This window comes from Podarcis vaucheri (genome assembly GCF_965113315.1).
Source record: "Podarcis vaucheri genome assembly, chromosome: 2".
NCBI lineage: Eukaryota > Metazoa > Chordata > Lepidosauria > Squamata > Lacertidae > Podarcis > Podarcis vaucheri.
This window is the reverse complement of record NC_138760.1, coordinates 121,670,735-121,696,103: the sequence shown is the minus strand read 5'-3', so window position 1 is coordinate 121,696,103 and position 25,369 is coordinate 121,670,735. Positions and strand designations below refer to the sequence as shown.

General features: G+C 46.1%; 1 protein-coding gene across 4 annotated transcripts; it reads right to left on the bottom strand.

The window, feature by feature from the left end:
* Positions 1 to 222: 222 nt before the first annotated feature.
* LOC309524845 (uncharacterized protein) lies at positions 223 to 21,837 on the bottom strand. Of its 4 annotated transcripts, none has more exons than XM_082209963.1 (4): positions 21,669 to 21,802; positions 15,993 to 16,364; positions 4,187 to 4,373; positions 223 to 2,323 (listed from the first exon to the last, which is right to left on the bottom strand). In XM_082209963.1, the coding sequence occupies exons 2-4, from the start codon at positions 16,161 to 16,163 to the stop codon at positions 984 to 986; spliced, it is 1,698 nt and encodes a 565-aa protein (XP_082066089.1). In that variant the 5' UTR covers positions 16,164 to 16,364; positions 21,669 to 21,802; the 3' UTR covers positions 223 to 983. The 4 variants fall into 4 exon arrangements, with proteins under 4 accessions (XP_082066089.1, XP_082066091.1, XP_082066090.1 ...); XM_082209965.1 differs by lacking the exon at positions 21,669 to 21,802 and adding an exon at positions 6,181 to 6,304 and having other exon boundaries at positions 15,993 to 16,011; XM_082209964.1 differs by lacking the exon at positions 15,993 to 16,364 and having other exon boundaries at positions 21,669 to 21,837.
* Between the last annotated feature and the right edge of the window lie 3,532 nt (positions 21,838 to 25,369).

Here is a 25,369-nt window from a genome sequence, read left to right as displayed (position 1 = left end):
TCAGAACAATGAGGCAATTTCTGGACCATCCGCGGGCCGGATCCAGAACCCATTTGGGCCGGAACCAGCCCGTGGGCCTTAGGTTGCGGACCTCTGTCCAGAGACTTGACAGCCATCTTCACTTCACTCCTCAGTCCCTTTCACTCATCTCCCCTAGCCCTAATTCTTTCACACATTCCTTTAAAACATTTCTGTGAACTAAGAAAACCACACCCTCACTGGTCACCTTCCACAGGTCAAAAGCCAATGCAGAAAATATTTAATAAAAACAGCTCCAAGCAGGTACACAAGAGCATAGAAAAAAGGAGATGAGTTTTAAAAGCAATCCCAAATGAACATTTAACACAGAGACCTTTTCATTCAGCTGGAAAATGCTATCAGTAAAAAGCTCTTCAATAGATTATGCAAAGTTCAAGTAAAGAGCGCCTGGAATGCTGATCTACAAGACAAGGGCAGCCCATCATTTTGGCAGTGAAAGGCGGACCTGAAAACTCAACAGATTCAACACACACCTTGAGCATTGCAGATTCACACTCTCTCCCTGTTTATCTAGCAAAAAGTTGCCACTTACTTTGTACATTTAGTATATGTGACCTTCATAACTTTAATACATATATATGTGTATACAAATTTAAGTACAAACACTAAAACATCATTCCATGCATTTACAACTGATTTCCCCCTTTATGAGTTTCTTGATGTAAGTAGTGAACCCTGAGTGGAAAACTCTATACATTTATATCATTTCCCCCATGTGAATTTACTAATGAATATTAAGGTCTCCACTCCCTCTGAAACCCTTTCCACAGTCAATACACCTGTGGTTTTCATTGTGTATGAGTTAGCTGGTGTCTTCTAAGGCGTCCATTTTTACTGAAGATCATTCCACACTCCATACATTTAAATGGCTTCTCCCCTGTGTGAGTTCGTTGATGTATTCTAAGTTTCCCACCTTCACTGAAGCTTTTTCCACATTCAATACATTAAAATGGTTTCTCCCCTGTGTGAGTTCGTTGATGTAGTCTAAGAGATCCACTTCGACTGAAGCTCTTTCCACAATCCACACATTCAAATGGTTTCTCCCCCGTGTGAGTTCGTTGATGTATTCTAAGATATCCACTTTCACTGAAGCTCTTTTTACATTCAATACATTTAAAGGGTTTCTCCCCCGTGTGAGTTCGTTGATGTATTCTAAGTGTTCCATTCCTACTGAAGCTTTTTCCACATTCAATACATTCAAATGGTTTTTCCTCTGTGTGTGTTCGCTGATGTATTCTAAGTTGTCCATATTGACTGAAGCTCTTTCTACATTCAGTACATTCAAATGGTTTATCTGTATGTATTCGTTGATGTATTCTAAGTGATCCACTACGACTGAAGCTCTTTCCACATTCAATACATTTAAATGGTTTCTCCCCCGTGTGAGTTCGTTGGTGTCTTCTAAGTGCTCCACTTTCACTGAAGCACTTTCCACATTCAGTACATTCAAATGGTTTCTCCCCCGTATGAGTTCGTTGATGTATTCTAAGATATCCACTTTGACTGAAGCTCTTACCGCACTCCATACATTTAAATAGTTTCTCCCCCGTGTGAGTTCGTTGATGTATTCTAAGATATCGACTTCCACTGAAGCTTTTTCCACATTCAATACATTCAAATGGTTTCTCCCCTGTATGACTTTGTTGATGTATTCTAAGATATCCGCTTCGACTGAAGCTCTTTCCACAATCCATACATTCAAATGGTTTCTCCCCGGTGTGAGTCTGTTGATGTAATCTAAGTGCCCAACTTCGATGGAAGCTCTTATCGCACTCCCTACATTCAAATGGTTTCTCCCCTGTGTGAGTTCGTTGGTGTATTCTAAGTGCTTCATCTTTACTGAAGCTCTTTCTACATTCAATACATTTAAATGGTTTCTTCATGTGAATTCGTTGATGTTTTCTAAGTCTATCACTTCGACTGAAGCTCTTTCCACAATCCATGCATTTAAATGGTTTCTCCCCCGTGTGAGTTCGTTCATGTCTTCTAAGTGCCCCACTTCGAGTGTAGCTCTTTCCACATTCCATACATTCAAATGGTTTCTCCCTTGTGTGAGTTCGTTGATGTATTCTAAGTGCTTGACGATGACTAAAGTTCATTCCACACTTCATACATTCAAATAGTTTCTCTCCTTTGTGAGTTTGTTGATGTATCCTCAGACTTCCACTGTGATAAAAGCACATCCCACATTCCATACATTTAAACTGTTTCTTTGTTCTTCCCAATGAATTCACAGGTGGCTCCATAGAATTCTGACTTTTATCTTCCTCACCTGTTTGGGAGTCTGGGGGCAAAGAGAATCCTGTTAGACTTTCAAGAAAGACAAAAAGGGAACTGAACACCTGTCAATCCCAATCTGCACCTTCTCTCATTGTAACATCCTCATTCTCCACTGTCCTCTCTAGGTTCCATATTTTTTGAAAAGCAGATGAGATAATGGCAGGAGCAACACATGATCACTCCATTCACACTTAATAAAGCACCATTGTTTTATAATACAGATCTATGGTGGAACTGGCTTATTAGACACATCTATTTTTTCTTTCTGAAGTGAAGAAATGATCTCAGGCTCAAGTAACAGTATTTCCCTTGTGAAATAAATAAAACTTAAGTGCTACATGTAACTGTAAAAATATTGCACTATATTGGAACCTAAGAAGAGCCTTCTGGATCAGGCAAAGGCCCACCTAGTCCAGCATCCTCTTCTCACAGAGGCCAACCAGATGCCTGTGGGAAACCGGCAAGCAGGACTGAGCACAAGAGTCTTCTCTGCCTTCCTGTGCTTTCCAGGAACTAGTATCAAGAAGGATTATTGCCTGGACCGCGAGGGCAGAGCAGAGACGTCAGTCTTATCCTTTTTTTCAAGCTATCCAAGTTGCTGGCCGTCACTGTCTCCTGTAGGATGGATTCCATAGATGAACTACGCTTCTGTTTATTCATCTTTTCCAGCCCTTAAAGGCAGATAGATGTATATGGCCTAAGCTTTTGTGGGCTGCAGTCTGACAAAGTGGAATTTTGAGCAGGATACGTGGTGCCACTATAAACTTCTGAGTCTCTTTGTTGGCTTTGTGTACTTATTTTGAAATTTGTACCAAGGCTGTACCATAGTATCTCCATGTAAGCTTAGGGACGGACAAAATTACAGGGTGGTATAAATTATTATCCCACTCACTCTAACACACAATCCCAGTCTGAAAGATTGGCAAGTTTACACAATTTGCTTCTTCTTTTTTTATGGCGATCATTAGTAACCGAGTGGGACGCGAGTGGCGCTGTGGGTAAAAGCCTCTGCACCTAGGGCTTGCCGATTGAAAGGTCGGCGGTTCGAATCCCCGCGGCGGGGTGCGCTCCCGTTGCTCGGTCCCAGCGCCTGCCAACCTAGCAGTTTGAAAGCACCCCCGGGTGCAAGTAGATAAATAGGGACCGCTTACTGGCGGGAAGGTAAACGCCATTTCCGTGTGCTGCGCTGGCTCGCCAGATGCAGCTTTGTCCTGCTGGCCACGTGACCCGGAAGTGTCTCCGGACAGCGCTGGCCCTTGGCCTCTTGAGTGAGATGGGCGCACAACCCTAGAGTCTGTCAAGACTGGCCCGTACGGGCAGGGGTACCTTTACCTTTATAGTAACCGAGTAAATAATACTGACCACTGTTGGTCTTCATATGTCCAATCCTAAGTGTAGAGCCTCCAGCCACAGAAATTGTGTATCATGATAACGGGTCCTTTGTCCCCTAAGCCCACCAAACTGGGGAGGTGCTTACATTTATTGTATTTTGATGCTGGTGGAATGTATCTCTCTGTCCCTGTCTACAACAAATAAAAGTAACAGAAACAATTTAAATACATTAATTATAAATAATTATGGGAAGCATTTCCATCCCCCTTCACCGATTTTTCAGGATTGGTGTGCAACATCATTATCATCAATTATTCCCACCGTGGAAATAACACCTAAGATTTCACCTAAGAAAATCTGCACCCAGTACTTTACGAAAAGGATTCAAGAAACAAAGAGCTGCTTTGGAGAAGGCCTCACAACTTCCTTCTTCCTGTCAGGAACTTCCTTCCATTTGTCTCCTCTCCATCTTTTCCTCTTTCTCCCTCCACCTTCCCTCTATCCCTCTCCCCATCTCCTCTCCCCTGGAACTCACCAGATTTCTCCAAGGGTCCTGGGAGGGAATGCTCAGAGGTTGTGGGGAGGGATGCGGGAGACAGCCTGACCAAGTCAACCGTCCATCTTCCTCCTTCCATCCTGGCCAGGGTTGCAGGTTCAGTCTCAGCTAGGTTTGCAGCTTCAGCTTCCTGAGGAGCGCAGAATCCAGAGCAAGTTGCAGCTTCCTGGGAGGGAGGCAAGAAGAAGCCAAGGGAGTCTCAGAGCCCTTTCAGGAATTCTCCTGCCCAAGACATTCTGCTGTCCCTGGAGAAGCCCCAATTGGGCATCCCCTTCCCAAGAGCTTTCACCCATTTTTAAACACCCTTGGCAATTCCTTTCACCTGCCTGTCCCACCTCCTTCCTAAGGCTGGCATGGTATGCACAATAGTAGCCTGAGAGTAGATCCCATAGAACTTAAGAGTTAATTTGCAAAGGACTGCTCTGAATACATGGGTGGCCCTTGCATGGAGAAGGAAGCCCCTTGCTTGCATCAGGACCCCCTGGGAGAGGCAGTGGATCCGCCCACTGCTCCCTCTGCCCTCGCTGTCTCCTCCTCTGTCCTCCTGCCCTGCAAACACCCTTTTCTCTTGTTCCTCAAGGGAGAGAGGCAGCTGAGGGAAAGAGCCTTCAAACCCATCCGTTTCCTCCTCTGCTCCCTCTCCTGTCCTTTTGGGAAACAGGAGCTTTGGTCAGGAGTAAACAACTTAGATGGCAAGTTTGCAAGATAAGCACTTTAAAGCACTGCTTGTTCCTACTATGTGTGTGTCTGTGAGTGTTTGGACTTAGAGGACAACATACATGTTTACACCACGTGATTCCTTAAAGAGGGCAATTCTTTAAAACTGAAGGCCATTTCTACGAAATGGAAGACTTCCGAAGGCAGCCTTTTACAAGGAAATTTTTGATGGTTTTTATTTTGTTGGACGCTACCTAGATGGGCTGAGGCAACCCAGTCAGATAGGGAGGATGCAAATAATAATAATAATAATAATATTCCTAAGCCTGTCCTGGGACACGAGTGGCGCTGTGAGTTAAACCACAGAGCCTAGGACTTGCCGATGAGAAGGCTGGCAGTTCAAATCCCCGAGACGGGGTGAGCTCCCATTGCTTGGTCCCTGCTCCTGCCAACCTAGCAGTTCGAAAGCACGTCAAAGTGCAAGTAGATAAATAGGTACAGCTCCGGCAGGAAGGTAAACGGCGTTTCCATGCACCGCTCTGGTTCGCAAGAAGCAGCTTAGTCATGCTGGCCATATGACCCGGAAGCTGTACGCCGGCACCCTCGGCCAGTAAAGCGAGATGAGCGCCACAACCCCAGAGTCGGTCACGACTGGACCTAATGGTCAGGGGTCCCTTTACCTTTTTAAGCCTGTCCTGCTAAGCATGCTGATCAGAGACTCTGTCCAAACAACCCCTTTGAACGCAACAGGGCTTCCTATTTTTACTGCTTTCAGTGGGATCAGTCAAACCACGAAGCCACTGATCAGCCAGAGTTTCCTGCACAGTTTTAAAGGGAAGTTTTCCTTCTGCCCATAACTGTTGCATTATGGGGAACCTTGCTTATAATCTTTTCCCTGCTTCTGCACACACTGTGCAAACCTGTTCCAAACAACAAGACATTCCTTCCTTGTTCAGTCATCCTAAGTTCATGGAAAACAACATGACTTGCTCTTCATGCCTAGCTGACCACATCTACAGAACTTGATTATTGTATTCTTTCATGTTATGATCAATCATTAGTAATTGTTTTATGCCATATCAATCTCTAGTTATAATTTAATTAGGAGGCTTCATGCCTGTCTAGTTCCAGCTCCGTTTCTCAGCCTTTAATCTATTAGTGATAAATGATCATATGTAATTCCCACCTCTCACATGTAATCCCCGCCTTGTACTTATGTTAACCAATCAGCAACAAGTTTCTTTGTGTATGTATCAACCAATCAGCCACAGGCCCACCTGTGGCAATGTTTGTAATATTCAATAAAAGAGGCTCACGGGGTCCGCCCTGGCAGACGCCTCATGTTACACCGGCCTCTCTCGTCAGTCGTGGATTCATTCCTACACAGTTTGAAGTTAGCTTAATATCCCAGCTTATTCCAAAGCTGGCAGCCGTAGTTTCCTGGTTTGAGCAAAATGGAAAGTTTGTTAGTTATGGCTTCATCACAGTTCCCCATCAGGGCCGGCCCAATCATGAGGTAAGCTGGGACAATTAGGTCAGGAGGCAGATGCAGGGAGATATGGGACCAGCACATTCCCAGCTCCCCTGTTTGTTAGCCTTGCTGTCAGTGCAGGACCACAGCTGGTAAATTTGTGCAACTACCAATGTAGAGTCCTTCTCTTTTGCCCTCTCTCACTCAAGGTTGGGTGGGGGTCCTTCCTGGAGTGATGCATTCTGGTTGTGGGGGCCAGGAGACTGTGGTGGCGGCTAGAGTTTTTAGTTTTTTAGTTTTTTGACACGGAAGATGGCCGCCGAACTAGCTGCAGAGTTCTGGAGGTTATCTGAGGCAAGTTCTAAATCTGCTTTTTAAACAGGCTCGACACCGGGCCAACCTTTGAAACTCCCTTTATAATATTTTTTAACTCCTCCAGAGTTTTTTAAGTAGTTTAATAGTCCTTTTAGCTTGCTGCTTCTAAAGAAAAAGAGCTCCTTTGCTACCTTGTTACCTTGTTATCTTGATGTCCGGAGGGTTTTGCTCCCCGCGACGCCGCACCCCTCAAGTCTGACCGACAACAAGGAAAACGGTTGACAGCTGATTTATTGCCAACTCCGTGTTACGCTCTGAACTATAAGCTATCAAATTACAAATTACAAACAGCTATCCCAAATCTTGCCTCATTTTGGACCTTAGCCCATAGCTGGGTGGACAAAGATTTACAAATGGTACTTACCAGAAAGCAATGTAGGGACCGGGGGATAGTGACAAGCCCACTGTTCCAGGAGTGTTATGAGAAACAGAGTAAAATCACGCAATACTTTTTACACACAAGGGACAACGAAAATGGAAATGGAAATGAGCAAAAGATGGCTGAGATGGCTGAGTTGAAGCAGGATGAGGCTCTTCCTTTTCCCTCTGCTGCTCAAGATCACTCAACCTTCTCTAGAGGAATACAGGACACAGAGAATAACAACCAAAATAGAAATACAATGAGCCTGGCCCATGAAATAGTCTTGGCTGAGATATTATCTTCAGAGCTACAGGAAGAAACCCGAAACTCCCAGAAACCCCAGACTTCATCTATGGGCTCCCAGACGGAAAACAATGACTGCTATCCTCAGGACTGGCTGCTCTCTATAAATCTGGATCTGGCAGCTATGAAAAAATACTTAACAATAACAAACGGGCTGCTCCTGACATTAGTGGAAAATTATCCCTTCCAAGCCAAAGGCTCAGAACCCTATGGTGTTGATCCACAAACCACCCCTCAAGGGCCAGAATATACAAAGCAACCAGCAACCAGCAAGTGCACACAAGGATCAGCAGCGGAAAATCATTTACACCAAGGAAAGGACATAGGACTGCATGTATCTGCCCCTAAAACTGAATTTCCTATTGAAGTAAATCAAAAGAAGCGAGGCATTAGTAAGAGATCCCATAAGAAGAAAGCTGAAACTAAAAAGAAAAGTAAGAACATAAAAACTGCAAGGAAATCTGTTACAAACCGACGTGCATGCAAAGTATGCTGGAAAAGACTATATAAGCTGATTCCAACAAAATCAAAAACAAACTCTAACAAACCTGCTACACATGGCAGCAGAGAGAACAACAATGTGGATCCAGGAAAAAAGATCCAGCTGAAGCCTCTGAAAGAAACATCATTGCTGCCTAATAAAACAAGTGAGGAAACGGAATCACTACCCGGGTGCTCTATGCTGAAACCCCAAGGATCCATAAATATTAAAGAAGACTCACCCCACACTATTGATTATGGCAGATTTCAAGATGAGCCAGTAGCAGGGCAAGACCTGCCCCAGGATAAAGGATGGAAACTGATGTTGGCAGATAGGAAGTTAGCTTTTCTTAACTACCCAAAGCCAAAGGGCTTCCTTACACAGGAAGAACGCTTGGTGCATTTTGTGAATATTTTAGATGATATGCTGCCAGGGAAAATAAAATTAAATGACATTACCTCAGTAGATTTCATATTCTACAATGGATATTCTCTGCGAGTGATTACCTCCTTCAAAGATCAAAACTTGGCTAAATATATATATAGATCAAGATACCTGCTGTCAAAGAAAAGGATAACGGTAACAAGAGTTTTCGAAAACAGCACATGTTTGAAATTGTTCCCTGATGAGTTTACGACTGCTGAGATAAGATTTACTTGTAAACCAAAGGAGGAGAGAGGACACTCAAAAGACAAACTGGAACATACTGAGCAAGGGCCCTTGAAACTAAGACAGGAGATGAGATTGCCTAATGAGGGGATGGATAACTTCTATCCAGAAGAAAGGGCATTAATAAATCAGTTTGGTTTGTTGCCTTTCTTTGCCCAATCTGAGATCTTGAGAAGATTGGAGACCCTTAGAAATAAGTTAACAGAGATGAATGCTCAGGAAAAAGTAAGAGAGAAAGAACCGGCAACGGACCAATTGAAGAAAGAGAACCTCTCTGAAAAAGCTAAGACAGACCTCATGAAAGACTACTTTTATAATACCTCTACAATTGCGGAGATAAACCTGTTAACAACAGATCCAACACAGTGCGTAAGGGACAGCAACAATCTACCACCTAAGAAGGAAACCATCCCTACGGCAACCACAAAAGACTACCCTTATATTACCTCTGCAGCTGCAGAGATAAACCTGACAACAACAGATCTAACACAGTGCGTAAGGGACAGCAACAACCTACCATCTAAGAAGGAAACCATCCCTATGACAACCACGAAAGACTACCCTTATATCACCTCTGCAGCTGCAGAGATAAACCTGACAACAACAGATCTAACACAGTGCGTAAGGGACAGCAACAACCTACCATCTAAGAAGGAAACCATCCCTATGACAACCACGAAAGACTACCCTTATATCACCTCTGCAGCTGCAGAGATAAACCTGACAACAACAGATCTAACACAGTGCGTAAGGGTCAGCAACAACCTACCATCTAAGAAGGAAACCATCCCTATGACAACCACGAAAGACTACCCTTATATCACCTCTGCAGCTGCAGAGATAAACCTGACAACAACAGATCTAACACAGTGCGTAAGGGACAGCAACAATCTACCACCTAAGAAGGAAACCATCCCTACGGCAACCACGAAAGACTACCCTTATATCACCTCTGCAGCTGCAGAGATAAACCTGACAACAACAGATCTAACACAGTGCGTAAGGGACAGCAACAACCTACCATCTAAGAAGGAAACCATCCCTATGACAACCACGAAAGACTACCCTTATATCACCTCTGCAGCTGCAGAGATAAACCTGACAACAACAGATCTAACACAGTGCGTAAGGGACAGCAACAACCTACCATCTAAGAAGGAAACCATCCCTATGACAACCACGAAAGACTACCCTTATATCACCTCTGCAGCTGCAGAGATAAACCTGACAACAACAGATCTAACACAGTGCGTAAGGGTCAGCAACAACCTACCATCTAAGAAGGAAACCATCCCTATGACAACCACGAAAGACTACCCTTATATCACCTCTGCAGCTGCAGAGATAAACCTGACAACAACAGATCTAACACAGTGCGTAAGGGACAGCAACAACCTACCACCTAAGAAGGAAACCATCCCTACGGCAACCACGAAAGACTACCCTTATATCACCTCTGCAGCTGCAGAGATAAACCTGACAACAACAGATCTAACACAGTGCGTAAGGGTCAGCAACAACCTACCATCTAAGAAGGAAACCATCCCTATGACAACCACGAAAGACTACCCTTATATCACCTCTGCAGCTGCAGAGATAAACCTGACAACAACAGATCTAACACAGTGCGTAAGGGACAGCAACAACCTACCATCTAAGAAGGAAACCATCCCTATGACAACCACGAAAGACTACCCTTATATCACCTCTGCAGCTGCAGAGATAAACCTGACAACAACAGATCTAACACAGTGCGTAAGGGTCAGCAACAACCTACCATCTAAGAAGGAAACCATCCCTATGACAACCACGAAAGACTACCCTTATATCACCTCTGCAGCTGCAGAGATAAACCTGACAACAACAGATCTAACACAGTGCGTAAGGGACAGCAACAACCTACCATCTAAGAAGGAAACCATCCCTATGACAACCACGAAAGACTACCCTTATATCACCTCTGCAGCTGCAGAGATAAACCTGACAACAACAGATCTAACACAGTGCGTAAGGGTCAGCAACAACCTACCATCTAAGAAGGAAACCATCCCTATGACAACCACGAAAGACTACCCTTATATCACCTCTGCAGCTGCAGAGATAAACCTGACAACAACAGATCTAACACAGTGCGTAAGGGACAGCAACAACCTACCATCTAAGAAGGAAACCATCCCTATGACAACCACGAAAGACTACCCTTATATCACCTCTGCAGCTGCAGAGATAAACCTGACAACAACAGATCTAACACAGTGCGTAAGGGACAGCAACAACCTACCATCTAAGAAGGAAACCATCCCTATGACAACCACGAAAGACTACCCTTATATCACCTCTGCAGCTGCAGAGATAAACCTGACAACAACAGATCTAACACAGTGCGTAAGGGACAGCAACAACCTACCATCTAAGAAGGAAACCATCCCTATGACAACCACGAAAGACTACCCTTATATCACCTCTGCAGCTGCAGAGATAAACCTGACAACAACAGATCTAACACAGTGCGTAAGGGACAGCAACAACCTACCATCTAAGAAGGAAACCATCCCTATGACAACCACGAAAGACTACCCTTATATCACCTCTGCAGCTGCAGAGATAAACCTGACAACAACAGATCTAACACAGTGCGTAAGGGTCAGCAACAACCTACCATCTAAGAAGGAAACCATCCCTATGACAACCACGAAAGACTACCCTTATATCACCTCTGCAGCTGCAGAGATAAACCTGACAACAACAGATCTAACACAGTGCGTAAGGGACAGCAACAACCTACCATCTAAGAAGGAAACCATCCCTATGACAACCACGAAAGACTACCCTTATATCACCTCTGCAGCTGCAGAGATAAACCTGACAACAACAGATCTAACACAGTGCGTAAGGGTCAGCAACAACCTACCATCTAAGAAGGAAACCATCCCTATGACAACCACGAAAGACTACCCTTATATCACCTCTGCAGCTGCAGAGATAAACCTGACAACAACAGATCTAACACAGTGCGTAAGGGACAGCAACAACCTACCATCTAAGAAGGAAACCACCCCTGTGACAACCACAACGCGCTCTTGGACCAGCATGAGATACCTGGATGAGGATGAACTTGGCACCAGTCAAATGGAACACCTCAAGGTGGACTCGCCAAAAAAAGGAGTACTGATCACTAACGTTAGCACGCTGCACCCTTCAACTGATTCCATTGAGTACCTGGGCGATAATACATCTATGGACATTGCCAAAATGAATGAAATCCAACTAACAGATAAAAAGATAGGCCCAAAAAATCTTTCAAAGGCAAATTGACTAAGATCAACTGTTGGCAAGACAACGTGCAACCTTGCCTTGCTAACTTGGAATATTGCAGGCTGGCAAAAGAGGTGTTCTGACCAATCCTTTGCTAAATATATCCAGAGACATGACATTGCTTTCCTCCAGGAGACCTGGAGCACAAGTGAAGTGGAGTTAAATGGTTTTTCTGCGTTCTCCCTCCCAGGTCTTTCAAGTACTAGAGGGGGGCGAGTTAAAGGTGGGTTAGTTACCTTAATCTCAACAAGGCTAAGGGCCACATTTAAAAAACTAGACCCACTAGACCATCTGGCCACAGCTGTGCAAGTACAGTGGAGAACCCAAAGCTGGCTGTTGATTAATGTATACCTACCTCCACAAAGAGAGAAAAGACTGATAAGAAATACTTGGGCTCAATTAGAACAGTATCTTGACAAACTACTAAATCAATTTCCTGATTCCTCTGTAGTGGTGGCAGGTGACCTAAATGCCAGAACTGGACAATCTGATGAGGCTTTGTGTGCCCATTTCCACGAAACAGCCCCCATTATAGAGGAAACCCACCCAATACCAGCTAGAATCTCAAAGGATAAAGGCTGCAATTATGCCGGCTTATGCCTACTACACTTGGTCAATAAGTTGGACCTGGTTATATTAAATGGCCGCACAGAGGGGGAGAAGGTCGGAGAATTCACATTTATATCTAACAATGGCGCCTCCACAATTGATTATATAATTGTGTCGTATGATCTTCAAAACAAAGTTCTGGAATGCAAAGTGGAGGAGCGCTTAGACAGTGATCATCTGCCATTAAGTGCACTTGTGGCTGCGGGAAAGGATTTATCCTGCGCTGAAAAAATCGAGCATTCGAGCCCTACAGCTTTGGAGCTCAGATATTCGCGCATTAGATGGACAGATGAACTGCATAAGGAAATTTCAAGTAGGCTATGCTCAAAGGAATTCCTCATTAAGAGAGAAAACCTCATAACTTCCTCAAGCCATGAATTAAAGATAAATTTATTTCAGGAGCTAATTTTACTCCTTCAAGATCCCCTGAAGGAAAAAAGGAACAGGCCAAGTAGACAATCCTCAGTATATAAAAACTCCAAACCCTGGTTCGATCAAGAATGTCAGGATATGAAGCTAAATTTACTGAAAAAATACAAGAATTATAGATCTGCCAATTTACCCCAACTCCCCACGGGCTGGTTTGAAGATAAACGGAATTATAAAATTTTGATCAAAAACAAAAAACTCCTGGCACAGAAAAGAGAATGGAAATGCCTAATAGATGCATCCAGAGAGAGAGATTCGGCCACCTTCTGGAGACTGGTAGCAAATGGAGTGCGACCTACTTCCTCAGAAGTGGAGTATACTATACCTGCAGGGACTTGGGAGGCATTTTTTCAATCTTCATATTCAGCTCTGCCTCTGACACAGCCACTAATACAGTGTGCGGCAGATGATGAGTGGCCTCCGGTGTCGGTTGCGGAGATTAGGAGGCTTATTCAGGCACTCAAATACAGAAAAGCCCCGGGAGCAGATAACATCTCTCCTGAACTTCTCAAAGCCAATATTGACTGGTGGGCCCCAGTCCTTGCCACCCTTTTCACCAGCATAGATCAAACAGCAATAATACCAGAGGACTGGGGATTGGCAATCATTGTTCCCATATTCAAGAAAGGCTGTAAACTTGATCCAGCCAATTACAGACCAATCAGTCTCTTAAGCATCATCAGCAAACTTTATGCAACTCACTTACGTGAAAAGTTTGCGGACTGGCTAGAACAGGAGCACATCCTAAAGGAAGCCCAGGCTGGCTTCAGGGCACATAGATCAACTCTAGACCAAGGACTGGTATTGCAACATCTAGTGGAGAAATACACCTCAAAGAAAGGAGGCTCTCTCTATGTAGCCTTTATAGATTTCAAATCAGCCTTCGACTCGATACCCCGGCACAGACTTTGGGGAAAACTAAATGTCACAAACATCGATAGACGTCTTTTGCTTCTTATCCGTAGACTACATGAAAATACTCGGATCCGTGTTAGATGCGACCGTTATGGGAACCTATCAAAGGAAATCCAAAGTTCCCATGGTGTCAAGCAAGGCTGTGTTCTTGCCCCTATTCTTTTTAACTTCTATATAAACTCCTTAGTCGGAAAGATGGAGGAAGCAAGTACTCACTCCCCAAATCTAAATAATACACCAATCCCGGTCCTTTTGTACGCGGATGATGCGGCACTTATTTCCTTCTCTTGTGTGGGTCTAAGAAAACTTTTACGAGCTCTTACAGAGTATTGCGAAGCTGAACACCTAATAATAAACTACACCAAATCAAAAATTATGGTGTTCTCCAAGAGAAAACTCCGACATAAATGGAAAATTAATAACCAACCTATTGAGCAAGTAACATCTTTTAGATATCTTGGAATAATTTTCGATGAGAAGGGATCTTGGTGCCATCAGATTAAGAATTCCATTGTAAATGCGCAAAGATCTTCCAGAGCTATCATAAGATTCTTTTATAGAAAAGGAGGTCAATATGTTCCCGCTGCCTCCCAGGTCTTTGTTGCAAAAATACTTCCACAATTGACCTATGGCACCCAGATATTTAATTGTCAAAAACTCAAGTCCCTGGAATCTGTACAAACTAAATTTTATCGTTCCCTACTAGGGTTACCTACCTGTGTCTCTAACACTGCCGTTAGGCTGGAGGTTGGCCAACTCCCTATTAATGCCAGGATATGGATCCTGAAGATTCATTTCTGGCTAAAACTCATATTTTTCCCAGTGGGAGTGGCTCCATTGACTCTACTAGACCCGTTCCAGTCTAAATGGAGATTGTCACTCTATGAAAAACTGAGGGGCCTGGGGCTTTCCTCACAAGAACTTATAGCCTCAGGCTTTGAAAAGGCTAAAATGATGGTGAGCCAGCGAATAGGAGATGTAGAGCTTCAGGACCATATGAGCAAGATAGATAAATATCCAGCTATCCAAGATTATGGAAAAGGGCTTAACCTAACCCCATATTTGATGGACCTACAAATCGCAAAATATAGGCGGGCGTTTACCCTTACTAGATTTGATGTATTGCCATCTGCCTTACTAAAGGGCAGATACGAGGGCACACCCTATGCTGAACGAGTTTGCCCATGTGGTCTGAAGGAGGTGGAAACGGCTTCACATGTGTTGTTACACTGCGACCTTTACGGGGATATCAGGTTACTGTTTATCTCCCCTATCATTCAGAAATTTCCAGGTCGATCTGAATCTCAGCGGCTGAAAATCCTACTAGGAGACAAAAACCCAGAAGTAACATTGAAAGTGGCCAAGTTTTCTGCGGCCGCGATCAAGCGGAGGGCATTAGCTGTAAAAAAGTAAATGATCTGACCCCTGGATAAGCCCCCCCCTTTTTTTTAAGCCCATACATATACTGTAGTGCATATATGAGTATGTATATGTGTGTGTGTCTGTGTGTATATGTGCATTGTTTTTATGTATAATTTTACAACTTTTAACTGACACCACCATTCCCTTGTAAATTATTGCTGCCTTTTATGTTTTTTTTCCCCCCCCCCTTTCTTCTGGTCTATGACCGTAATAAATTTATTCATTCATTCATTCATAGTTTTAAACTTGGGTCAACTTAGGCTTTAGCATAACTTTGCTGCAGCAATGCATTAAAAACTGTTCCTATTTTTAACCCGGCTTTTCGGGCTGTGATTCAGTCATCTGAACCTGACCATTATCTTAATAGATCTTGCAACAACCTTGCAAGATGAGCCAGTCTTATTTAATGCGACTACACTTGGGATCGCTGAGGCTGCAAGACGTGCAAAGATTTCTACCCCAGTGGGGAAATGGAGGAAACTTAGAGGAGGAAAACGGGGGTTTGGTGGAAGGACCCCTCTTCTGACGTAGCTTCTGCTCTGATGAAATTCCGAGTCCCCTGTGGTTGCTTTATTAAAGTAACAACATTAAGAGATATGATCGCAAACCTCCCATGTGTAAGAAAGTTTGGTCTAGCAAGCCTTTTAAAAGTGGATTAGAGAGAAAGTGCAGGGAGGAGGAATATTCACCACCATAGCTAAACAGAACCTCCATGTCGAGAGGCAGTGGACCTGTGACCTCCAGGTGCTGGAAACCCAGGTGAGAGGAGGGCACTTACCTTTCCCAGAAGCCCCTCAGTGTCTGGGAGCAGGGTCTGGTCTGTCCCCCCTGCTCTCCCACTTGGCCACCGACTGGCATCTGCAGCTCCCCTGAAGGAGAGGACACCATCCCCGGAGTGGGGAGAACTGGGAGCCTGTGGGGTTTCCCCCCCTGAACGAGGGGGCTGCATCGTCTTCAGGAAATCCTGCTTCTGGGCCTCCCAGTGCTGCTGCGGCTGCCCCTCCTCTGCCTCCTGCTTAATCTAACATAAATCTGCCCGAGGCAGAAGATCCCTGATGGTCCCAACTTGGCCGGCAGGAGGTTTCTTTCCTTTGCACTCCAGTCTCTCCCTCTCCCTGGGTCCCTGCTCTTCAATTTTTACGTCACCCTCCTGGAAAAGAAATAAACACAAAGTAAAATAAAACTCAAGAATAAAAACAAAAGCACATTTTTTAACCATTAGCCAGTTTTTGAAATATAGTAGTACCCCGCAAGACGAATGCCTCGCAAGACGGAAAACCCGCAAGACGAAAGGGTTTTCTGTTTTGGAGGCGCTTCGCAAGACGAATTTCCCTATGGGCTTGCATCGCAAGACGAAAGCCCATAGGGAAATGCTGGCCGTCGGGAGCAAAGACTTTTGCCCACAGCCGGCCTTCAGAAGAGGACCTCTTCTGAAGGCCGGCAGGGGGCAAAAGTCTTTGCTCCCCCCGCCTGTCTCCCCCCCCGCCTGCCCCGGGCGATCTTAAAATGCTGGCGGGCGGGAGCGAAGCGTTCGCTGCCGACCCCCAGCATTTTAAAATCTCCAAGGGACAGCAGAGAAGTCTCTGTCTCGGGGAGATTTTAAAATGCTGGGGGTCGGGAGCGAAGCGTTAGCTGCCGACCCCCAGCATTTTAAAATCTCCCCGTGTCCCGGGGAGGTTTTAAAATGCTGGGGGTCGGGAGCGAAGCGCTGCCGACCCCCAGCATTTTAAAATCTCCAAGGGACAGCAGAGAAGTCTCTGTCCCGGGGAGGTTTTAAAATGCTGGGGGTCGGGAGCGAAGCGTTAGCTGCCGACCCCCAGCATTTTAAAATCTCCAAGGGACAGCAGAGAAGTCTCTGTCCCGGGGAGATTTTAAAATGCTGGGGGTCGGGAGCGAAGCGTTAGCTGCCGACCCCCAGCATTTTAAAATCTCCCCCTGTCCCGGGGAGATTTTAAAATGCTGGGGGTCGGGAGCGAAGCGTTAGCTGCCGACCCCCAGCATTTTAAAATCTCCCCGTGTCCCGGGGAGGTTTTAAAATGCTGGGGGTCGGGAGCGAAGCGCTGCCGAACCCCAGCATTTAAAAATCTCCCCGTGTCCCGGGGAGGTTTTAAAATGCTGGGGGTTGGGAGCGAAGCGCTGCCGAACCCCAGCATTTAAAAATTTCCCTGTGTCCCGGGAAGGTTTTAAAATGCTGGGGGTTGGCAGCGCTTCGCTCCCGACCCCCAGCATTTTAAAACGCTGTTCCGAAGGGGGGGCGGGGACACCTGCCCCAGCCGCCCCACTTCGGAAAGCTGTTCCGAAGTGGGGAGGGGGGGCGGGGACGCCTGCCCCAGCCGCCCCACTTCGGAAAGCTGTTCCGAAGTGGGGAGGGGGGGCGGGGACGCCTGCCCCAGCCGCCCCACTTCGGAAAGCTGTTCCGAAGTGGGGAGGGGGGGCGGGGACGCCTGCCCCAGCCGCCCCACTTCGGAAAGCTGTTCCGAAGTGGGGAGGGGGGGCGGGGACGCCTGCCCCAGCCGCCCCACTTCGGAAAGCTGTTCCGAAGTGGGGAGGGGGGGCGGGGACGCCTGCCCCAGCCGCCCCACTTCGGAAAGCTGTTCCGAAGTGGGGAGGGGGGGCGGGGACGCCTGCCCCAGCCGCCCCACTTCGGAAAGCTGTTCCGAAGTGGGGCGGGGGGGCGGGGACGCCTGCCCCAGCCGCCCCACTTCGGAAAGCTGTTCCGAAGTGGGGAGGGGGGGCGGGGACGCCTGCCCCAGCCGCCCCACTTCGGAAAGCTGTTCCGAAGTGGGGAGGGGGGGCGGGGACACCTTCTGAAGGCGGGCAGGGGGCGAAAGTCTTTGTCCCCCCTGCCTGCCTTCCCAGGGGCTTTTAAATCGCCCCGGACAGCGGAGAAGTCCTCCGCTGTCCGGGGCGATTTTAAAATGCCGCCCGCCAGCATTTTAAGATCGCCCCGGACAGCGGAGAAGTCCTCCGCTGTCCCAGGGTTTTTTAAAATGTTGGGGGTTGGAAGAAAAGCCCTTGTCCCCCCCCCCCCAGCCTTCAGAAGAGGTCCGGGGACAGACTGTCCCCGGACCTGGTCTGAAGGCGGTTTCCCTAGGAACGCATTAATTGATTTTCAATGCATTCCTATGGGAAACCGTGCATCGCAAGACGAAAAAACCGCAAGACGAAGAGACTTGCGGAACGAATTAATTTCGTCTTGCGAGGCACCACTGTATTACTCTTTCTATTTCTGATGTTCAGGCTGTGAATAACAATCATTATGTCACCCAAACGGCTCCACCCAGGGACGAGGGGAAGTTATGCAAAGACTGGGGGAAACATCAAGGTTTATGGAAGTACAAATAATATTTGGGGGTGGGGAACCAAGGCAGTGGAAGGAAATCCAAAAACAACCTGGTGAGAGGACTGAGCATGTTAAGTGGACAGGGAATGCTGATCCTGGCTGCAACTTCTAGCATGTTGGAAAGGCAGCAACAGATCTTTGTATATGATTAAGGCTGCGACAGACCCACCTAACATTGAAAGTACATGACTTCACCCAAGAAATCATGCGAGCTGCAGTTTGTTAGGGGAGTTGAGAACTGTAGCAATAAACTACAGGTCCCGTGGTTCTCTGGGGGAACCCACATGCTTTAAATGTATGGTATCTGCACAGCCTAAGAAACTGACTAAAGGAATACTGACCAACAAAATCAAAGAACTCACTCCAAAATATTTTAAATCTGATGGTCACAAACTCTCTTGACAGAAGACACTCTAACTTGCAGTCCATTGGCTGCATATGTCTTGCCAAGCCTCAGGGTGTGTCCTGCTAGTCCCTGCCATTTCCATCTCCTGGTCTGATCATAGGATGAAGATCTCTGTCTGTCCTGGAGAGAAAGATGCCTAAGGGGCCCTTAGAGAGATCTTTTAAACTCCAATTTCACCACAAAGCAGCACAGTGCTGAAATGGGGTAAAAGCCGTGATCTGGAAATACATGATCCCTCTGGCTGCTCTTTAAAGAGGATTTCTAAAGAACAATCTGAAGGGTCTTTTTTCCACAGATCTCATTGCTAATTCAGCAGAGTCTTCTTATGCTCTTATTTCTCCTCCAGCCCAGCACTGGGGTTGGAAGGTCTAAACATGTTGTTTGTGTTTGCAAGACTTGTATGTATGCTAGATGGCATGTCTGGTGAGTGCGTGCAGCACCTCTGGCGTGTGTGCATGTGACTTTATGGTCTGCATCTCTTTTCTGTGTGCGCATGCATGTGCATACATTGGCCACAAAGCTCACTGGAATGTGGCCTCAAGAATCAATGCAGCTTTAAGCCCATAAATGTTTCGTTCCTCTTCCTTTATCAGAACGAAAAATCAGATCCGGGACTATTAGGAGGAGAGAACTCTTGGATCTGCAGAGTTAATGTTCTCAACATCCTATGGACACAAACTGCAACAAGATTTCTCTCTAATTACTTTGAGATTTTTTTCCTTAAAAATATGAAGCAGTATAGAAATGAAAGGAGTAATAATCTGAACATGAATAGCTAATTTCAATTTCGCCTTCCTCAGTCTTTAACAATACTGTCTTCAATGTTTTTATTATCATTAATTCATTTCCATATGCCACACTTCTTAAGAATCCTCCTTTCCTCTACATTCTCAAAACTGTCACCCACTTCAACCCTCAGCCTTCATCTGAAAACTCAGCTGTATTACTGGGGAAGGAGGAAGATAAAACCTTTAACGAAACAAGCTTAAGGCTCTCTCACTTATTTACATGCAGACACAAGAGGTCACCAGCTTGATAGCTTGGGAAAAGATCAGATGAATTCTCCGGGGAAAAGATCTATTAGCTGTTTTATTAGCTATGACAGATCAACAGTGCCTCCATGTGTAGGCACAGTGTACCTTGATTTGGGGTAGGCAAAAGAAGCCATTTCCTTGCTAAATGAATCAGATAGACATCATTGCCACAAGATGCGGTGATGGTGGTGGCTAAGAGGGCTGTATATTGTCTCCCTGCTTATTTAACATATGCAGAATTCATCATGCGAAAGGCTGGGCTGGATGAATCCGAAGCCGGAATTAAGATTGCCGGAAGAAATATCCAACAACCTCAGCTATGCAGATGACATAACCTTGACGGCAGAAAGTGAGGAGGAATTAAAGAACCTTTTATTGAGGGTAAAAGAGGAGAGCGGAAAATATGGTCTGAAGCTCAACATAAAAAAAACGAAGATCATGGCCACTGGTCCCATCACCTCCTGGCAAGTAGAAGGGGAAGAAATGGAGGAAGTAAGAGATTTTACTTTCTTGGGCTCCATGATCACTGCAGATGGTGACAGCAGCCACAAAATTAAAAAGTGCCTGCTTCTTGGGAGAAAAGCAATGACAAACGTAGACAGCATCTTAAAAAGTAGAGACATCACCTTGCCAACAAAGGTCCGTATAGTTAAAGCCATGGTTTTCCCAGTAGTGATGTATGGAAGTGAGAGATGGACCATAAAGAAGGCTGGTCGCCGAAGAATTGATGCTTTTGAATTATGGTGCTGGAGGAGACTCTTGAGAGTCCCGTGGACTGCAAGAAGATCAAACGTATCCATTCTTAAGGAAATCAGCCCTGAGTGCTAACTGGAAGGACAGATCCTGAAGCTGAGGCTCCAATACTTTGGCCACCTCATGAGAAGAGAAGGCTCCCTGGAAAAGACCCCCCTGATGTTGGGAAAGATGGAGGGCACAAGGAGAAGGGGACGACAGAGGATGTGATGGTTGGATGGTGTTTTTGAAGCTACCAGCATGAGTTTGATCAAACTGCGGGAGGCAGTAGAGGACAAAAGTGCCTGGTTTGCTCTGGTCCAGGGGGTCACGAAGAGTCGGACACGATTAAACGACTAAACAACAACAAGAGTGCTTTAGAAGGCGACCAATTCATGAAGGAGGGTGATAGGTTCATCAATGACACTGGCAGAGGAAGGGGGGGCAGGAGTAGTGGTCTGCAAAGGGTGTCAGGGGCTGCACAGTAAGAGACCCCCCCCCCCCCCGCTGCACTGCTCTTCTATTCCCCCCAGCCTCCCCTTCCCTCTCCGCCGTGGGGAGGACCGTGGAAGAGGACGGGGCTCCCTGATGAGGGACAGGGAGAGGGGAGGCAAAAGCCCCAGCTACGCCGCTGATCCGTGAGCGACTATATGCATCGTCCATCGCGGAGCAGCAGCTGCCTTGGACCCCTCATTCTGCCCCTTGAGCTCAGGACTGAAGGGAGCAGCTCCCCAGGGTCTCCGGCAGGGTCCGTGCCAGCCCGAGCCAGAGATGTTTGCCCCTGTGCCCTCCTGCAGATGCCCTGCCCCTCAGCTGCGCCCCTTCCCCTTCCTGCCCGCTTGGGGGGGGCGCCCTGCAGCCTCTGGCTCCACTCGGGGCCTGATCCTGCCAGGCGCACCTGCTCTCCTCCTCCCCCCCCGCCCCCCCCGCCTCCTGCACCTCGGACTCCTCGCTCCGTCCCTGCAGCGGAATCCGGCTCCTCTCCGGGGAAACTCGCCAGGCCACGGGCCGCTGCTCCTCCGCTCTCCTCGGCGGGGGACAGGAAAGTGCAGCCGCTCTCGAGTCCCCCTGGCTGGCCCCGTTTCCTGCCTCTCTGGGCATCGGAGCTCGCTGGCTGTGGGTGGGGCCCTGGGAGGCTGCAAGGCTGGATGCGCCCCCTTGCAAGGCGAGGGCTGCGAGACCGCCCTCCTGCTTCCTCTGCCCTCCAATTTGCAGCCCGCTGCTTCTGATCCTGGAGGTTCTGCTCTTAGCTGTCGGGGCAAATGGATTAGCCCGATGAGATCTGGTCCATTCCTAGCTCCGGAGCAGCAGGGAACAAGCTTTTTGCACCCTTCTCTAGGGATGGTCACACCTGTGTCCCCGTGTACACAAATCGCTGAGCTGTTGGGATAATAATAATAATAATAATAATAATAATAATAATAATAATAATAATAATATACCGTGCCCATCTGGCTGGGTTTCCCCAGCCGTTCTGGGCAGCTCCCAACAGAATTATTTTTTTAAAAAAAGATAGAATAAATCATCAAACATTAAAAACTTCCCTAAACAGGGCTGCCTTCAGATGTCTTCTAACCTCAGGGTTCGAGCCCCATGTGAGATAAAGTGAAAATGAAGTGTAATGTTACCTTGACATTGTGTACACAATAGTCCAATGGTTTAAACACCCTACAAAAATCCCTTCCCCTTTCTGTGTCATCTATAATAAGTGGGTTTAGAAAGCTTTTTCTCAAAATCTATTATATAATTGGAATTTATTATATAATTGGCTTGAGAGCAGTACATGTGAAAAGGATCTAGGAGTCTTGGTTGACCACAAACTTGACATGAGCCAACAGTGTGACGCGGCAGCTAAAAAAGCCAATGCAATTCTGGGCTGCATCAATAGGAGTATAGCATCTAGATCAAGGGAAGTAATAGTGCCACTGTATTCTGCTCTGGTCAGACCTCACCTGGAGTACTGTGTCCAGTTCTGGGCACCACAGTTCAAGAAGGACACTGACAAACTGGAACGTGTCCAGAGGAGGGCAACCAAAATGGTCAAAGGTCTGGAAACGATGCCTTATGAGGAACGGCTAAGGGAGCTGGGCATGTTTAGCCTGGAGAAGAGGAGGTTAAGGGGTGATATGATAGCCATGTTCAAATATATAAAAGGATGTCACATAGAGGAGGGAGAAAGGTTGTTTTCTGCTGCTCCAGAGAAGCGGACACGGAGCAATGGATCCAAACTACAAGAAAGAAGATTCCACTTAAACATTAGGAAGAACTTCCTGACAGTAAGAGCTGTTTGACAGTGGAATTTGCTGCCAAGGAGTGTGGTGGAGTCTCCTTTTTTGGAGGTCTTTAAGCAGAGGCTTGACAGCCATATGTCAGGAGTGCTCTGATGGTGTTTCCTGCTTGGCAGGGGGTTGGACTCGATGGCCCTTGTGGTCTCTTCCAACTCTATGATTCTATGAATAGATCTGGCATATACTGTATAAGCTATCCAGAATGTTGTACTAAGTCTGGTTGTGATCAGATGTGCAGTCACTGGTTTCCAAATCCTCATCATGAAAAATTCCTGAAATACCATTTTAGGTCAAATTAGCAAGTTCAGATCCAAGTGTAGTATATAAGTGTAGCATATGATATATTTTTCTTTAATTTGGCAGGTGTTGGATACCACTTAAATTTTAGCTTATAAAATGTTAAGCTTCTAAGTGATTCTGGAATAACATTTTGAGTTGGGCTTCCTCTTTAATAGTAAACTATCCTTTTCTTCTTTCTCCAGTTAAAGAAATAAAAAAGCAGTATTATTTTACAAAAACAGTATTGAAAATATGGGTTCACTGGTGATAATAACCGAGGTTTTCCAAATGCAAAAGCAAATAGGTTAAGGCAGTGGTGACTTATGGAGGGCTGGGGGAAGTGGGGTGTTGCACAAATGCCTGCCCTCCTGGCTAGAGTTGCCATATTCCAAACAGCGGAAATATGAACTGAAAAATTCTTGAGCTTTTGGGGCAAAATCTCAAAATTGCTGTTTCTGAGCTATTTTTGTGAAAAAACGGCTCCCATACACCCAGGTTTCTGTGGTTGAGGCCTTGTCACCCGAGAGAGCCGTGTCCAATCCACCCCGGATTCTTCTGTTGTAATAAACGAGTTAAAGTAAAGCTAAAGGGATCCCTGGACCATTAGGTCCAGTCGTGGCCGACTTTGGGGTTGCGGCGCTCATTTCGCTTTATTGGCTGAGGGAGCCGACGTACAGCTTCCAGGTCATGTGGCCAGCATGACTAAGCCGTCTCTGGCAAACCAGAGCAGCGCACGGAAACGCCATTTACCTTCCCGCCGGAGCGGTACCTATTTATCTACTTGCACTTTGATGTGCTTTCAAACTGCTAGGTTGGCAGGAGCAGGGACCGAGCAACGGGAGCTCACGCCGTCATGGGGATTCAAACCCATTCCTGTTTCTCTTCCACATATTATCGGATTGTGATGTTGGCTTAGATGGTGGGTTTAGATCCCATCCTTTACTACAGACACCCCCAAACAACCCTGGGAAGTGTAGTTTGTTAAGGATGCTGAGAATTGTGAGGCGGCCCCTACTCCTCTCACATACCGTAAGTACAGTTCCCAGAGTAGTTTAACAGACAATCCCTCTTCACAGGGAACTATGTAGCTCTGTGTGGGCAATGGGGAGGGGTTTTTTTCTAAGGCTTTCAGCACCCTTGAAACTACACTTCCCATGGTTCTTAGGGAGAAGATGTACCTGTTTAAAGTGACAGATAGGTAGCCGTGTTGGTCTGCCATAGTCAAAATAAAAAAATTCCTTCCAGTAGCACCTTAAAGACCAACTAAGTTAGTTCTTGGTATGAGCTTTCGTGTGCATGCACACTTCTTCAGATACACGTAGAAGTGTGCATGCAGATACACTGAAGAAGTGTGCATGCACACGAAAGCTCATACCAAGAACTAACTTAGTTGGTCTTTAAGGTGCTACTGGAAGGATTTTTTTTATTCTGTTTAAAGTAGTATGATACTGGCTTAAATGTAACGTGCAGACAGGGCCCCAGTCTTAAGCAAGACACACAGGAGAAAGTGAATCAGATCCACCCACCCACCCTCACAAAAAAACCTGACTAACTTTTTTTAATTAAAAAAAAAACATTTTATTTAATTTTTTTGAAAAGAGCAGGAAATTTTAAGTAACCAAAGAAGAACAAAGCAAAGGCAGTAGATTCCTTCTGAGCAGGTTCTGTAATCCTTAACAAAGCAGCAACTCTGAGGAAACGTTCTGTCCAAAATCAAACCAGTTTTTTCTTACTAGATTCCCCCCTGAGCTACTTTTGCATTGGGAGGGGGGCCAGAATAGCCCCACTGCAAAGCCAAGGGGGCACAAAGGAAACAACCCCTCCCTGCTGTTGACTATCAGCAACTACTCTCGCAGGTAAACTGCTCATAAACAGGGGGCTCTATATAGTTATCTTTACCTCTTGTGGTGAGCTCAGGTGCTGAATGCTCACAGCATTTATTCAAAAACGGGTCACCGAGAAACAAGAAGGGAGGTATTAGCATGCTCAGAGGGAACACCAAGGTTTTGCAGAAATACAAAAAAAGACCCCCTAACCCCGCAATATTAAAAAACCCAGAACAGCCCAATAAGG

Bases quoted from the DNA above. Each gene is read 5' to 3' on its own strand.
- LOC309524845 (XM_082209963.1), bottom strand. From the start codon at position 16,163: ATGCAGCCCCCTCGTTCAGGGGGGGAAACCCCACAGGCTCCCAGTTCT. The intron at 4,374-15,992 runs GTAAGTGCCCTC...CCTCCCTCCCAG, and splicing joins CTGAGGGGCTTCTGGGAAAG to GAAGCTGCAACTTGCTCTGG. The intron at 2,324-4,186 runs GTGAGTTCCAGG...CTTTGCCCCCAG, and splicing joins AGGACCCTTGGAGAAATCTG to ACTCCCAAACAGGTGAGGAA.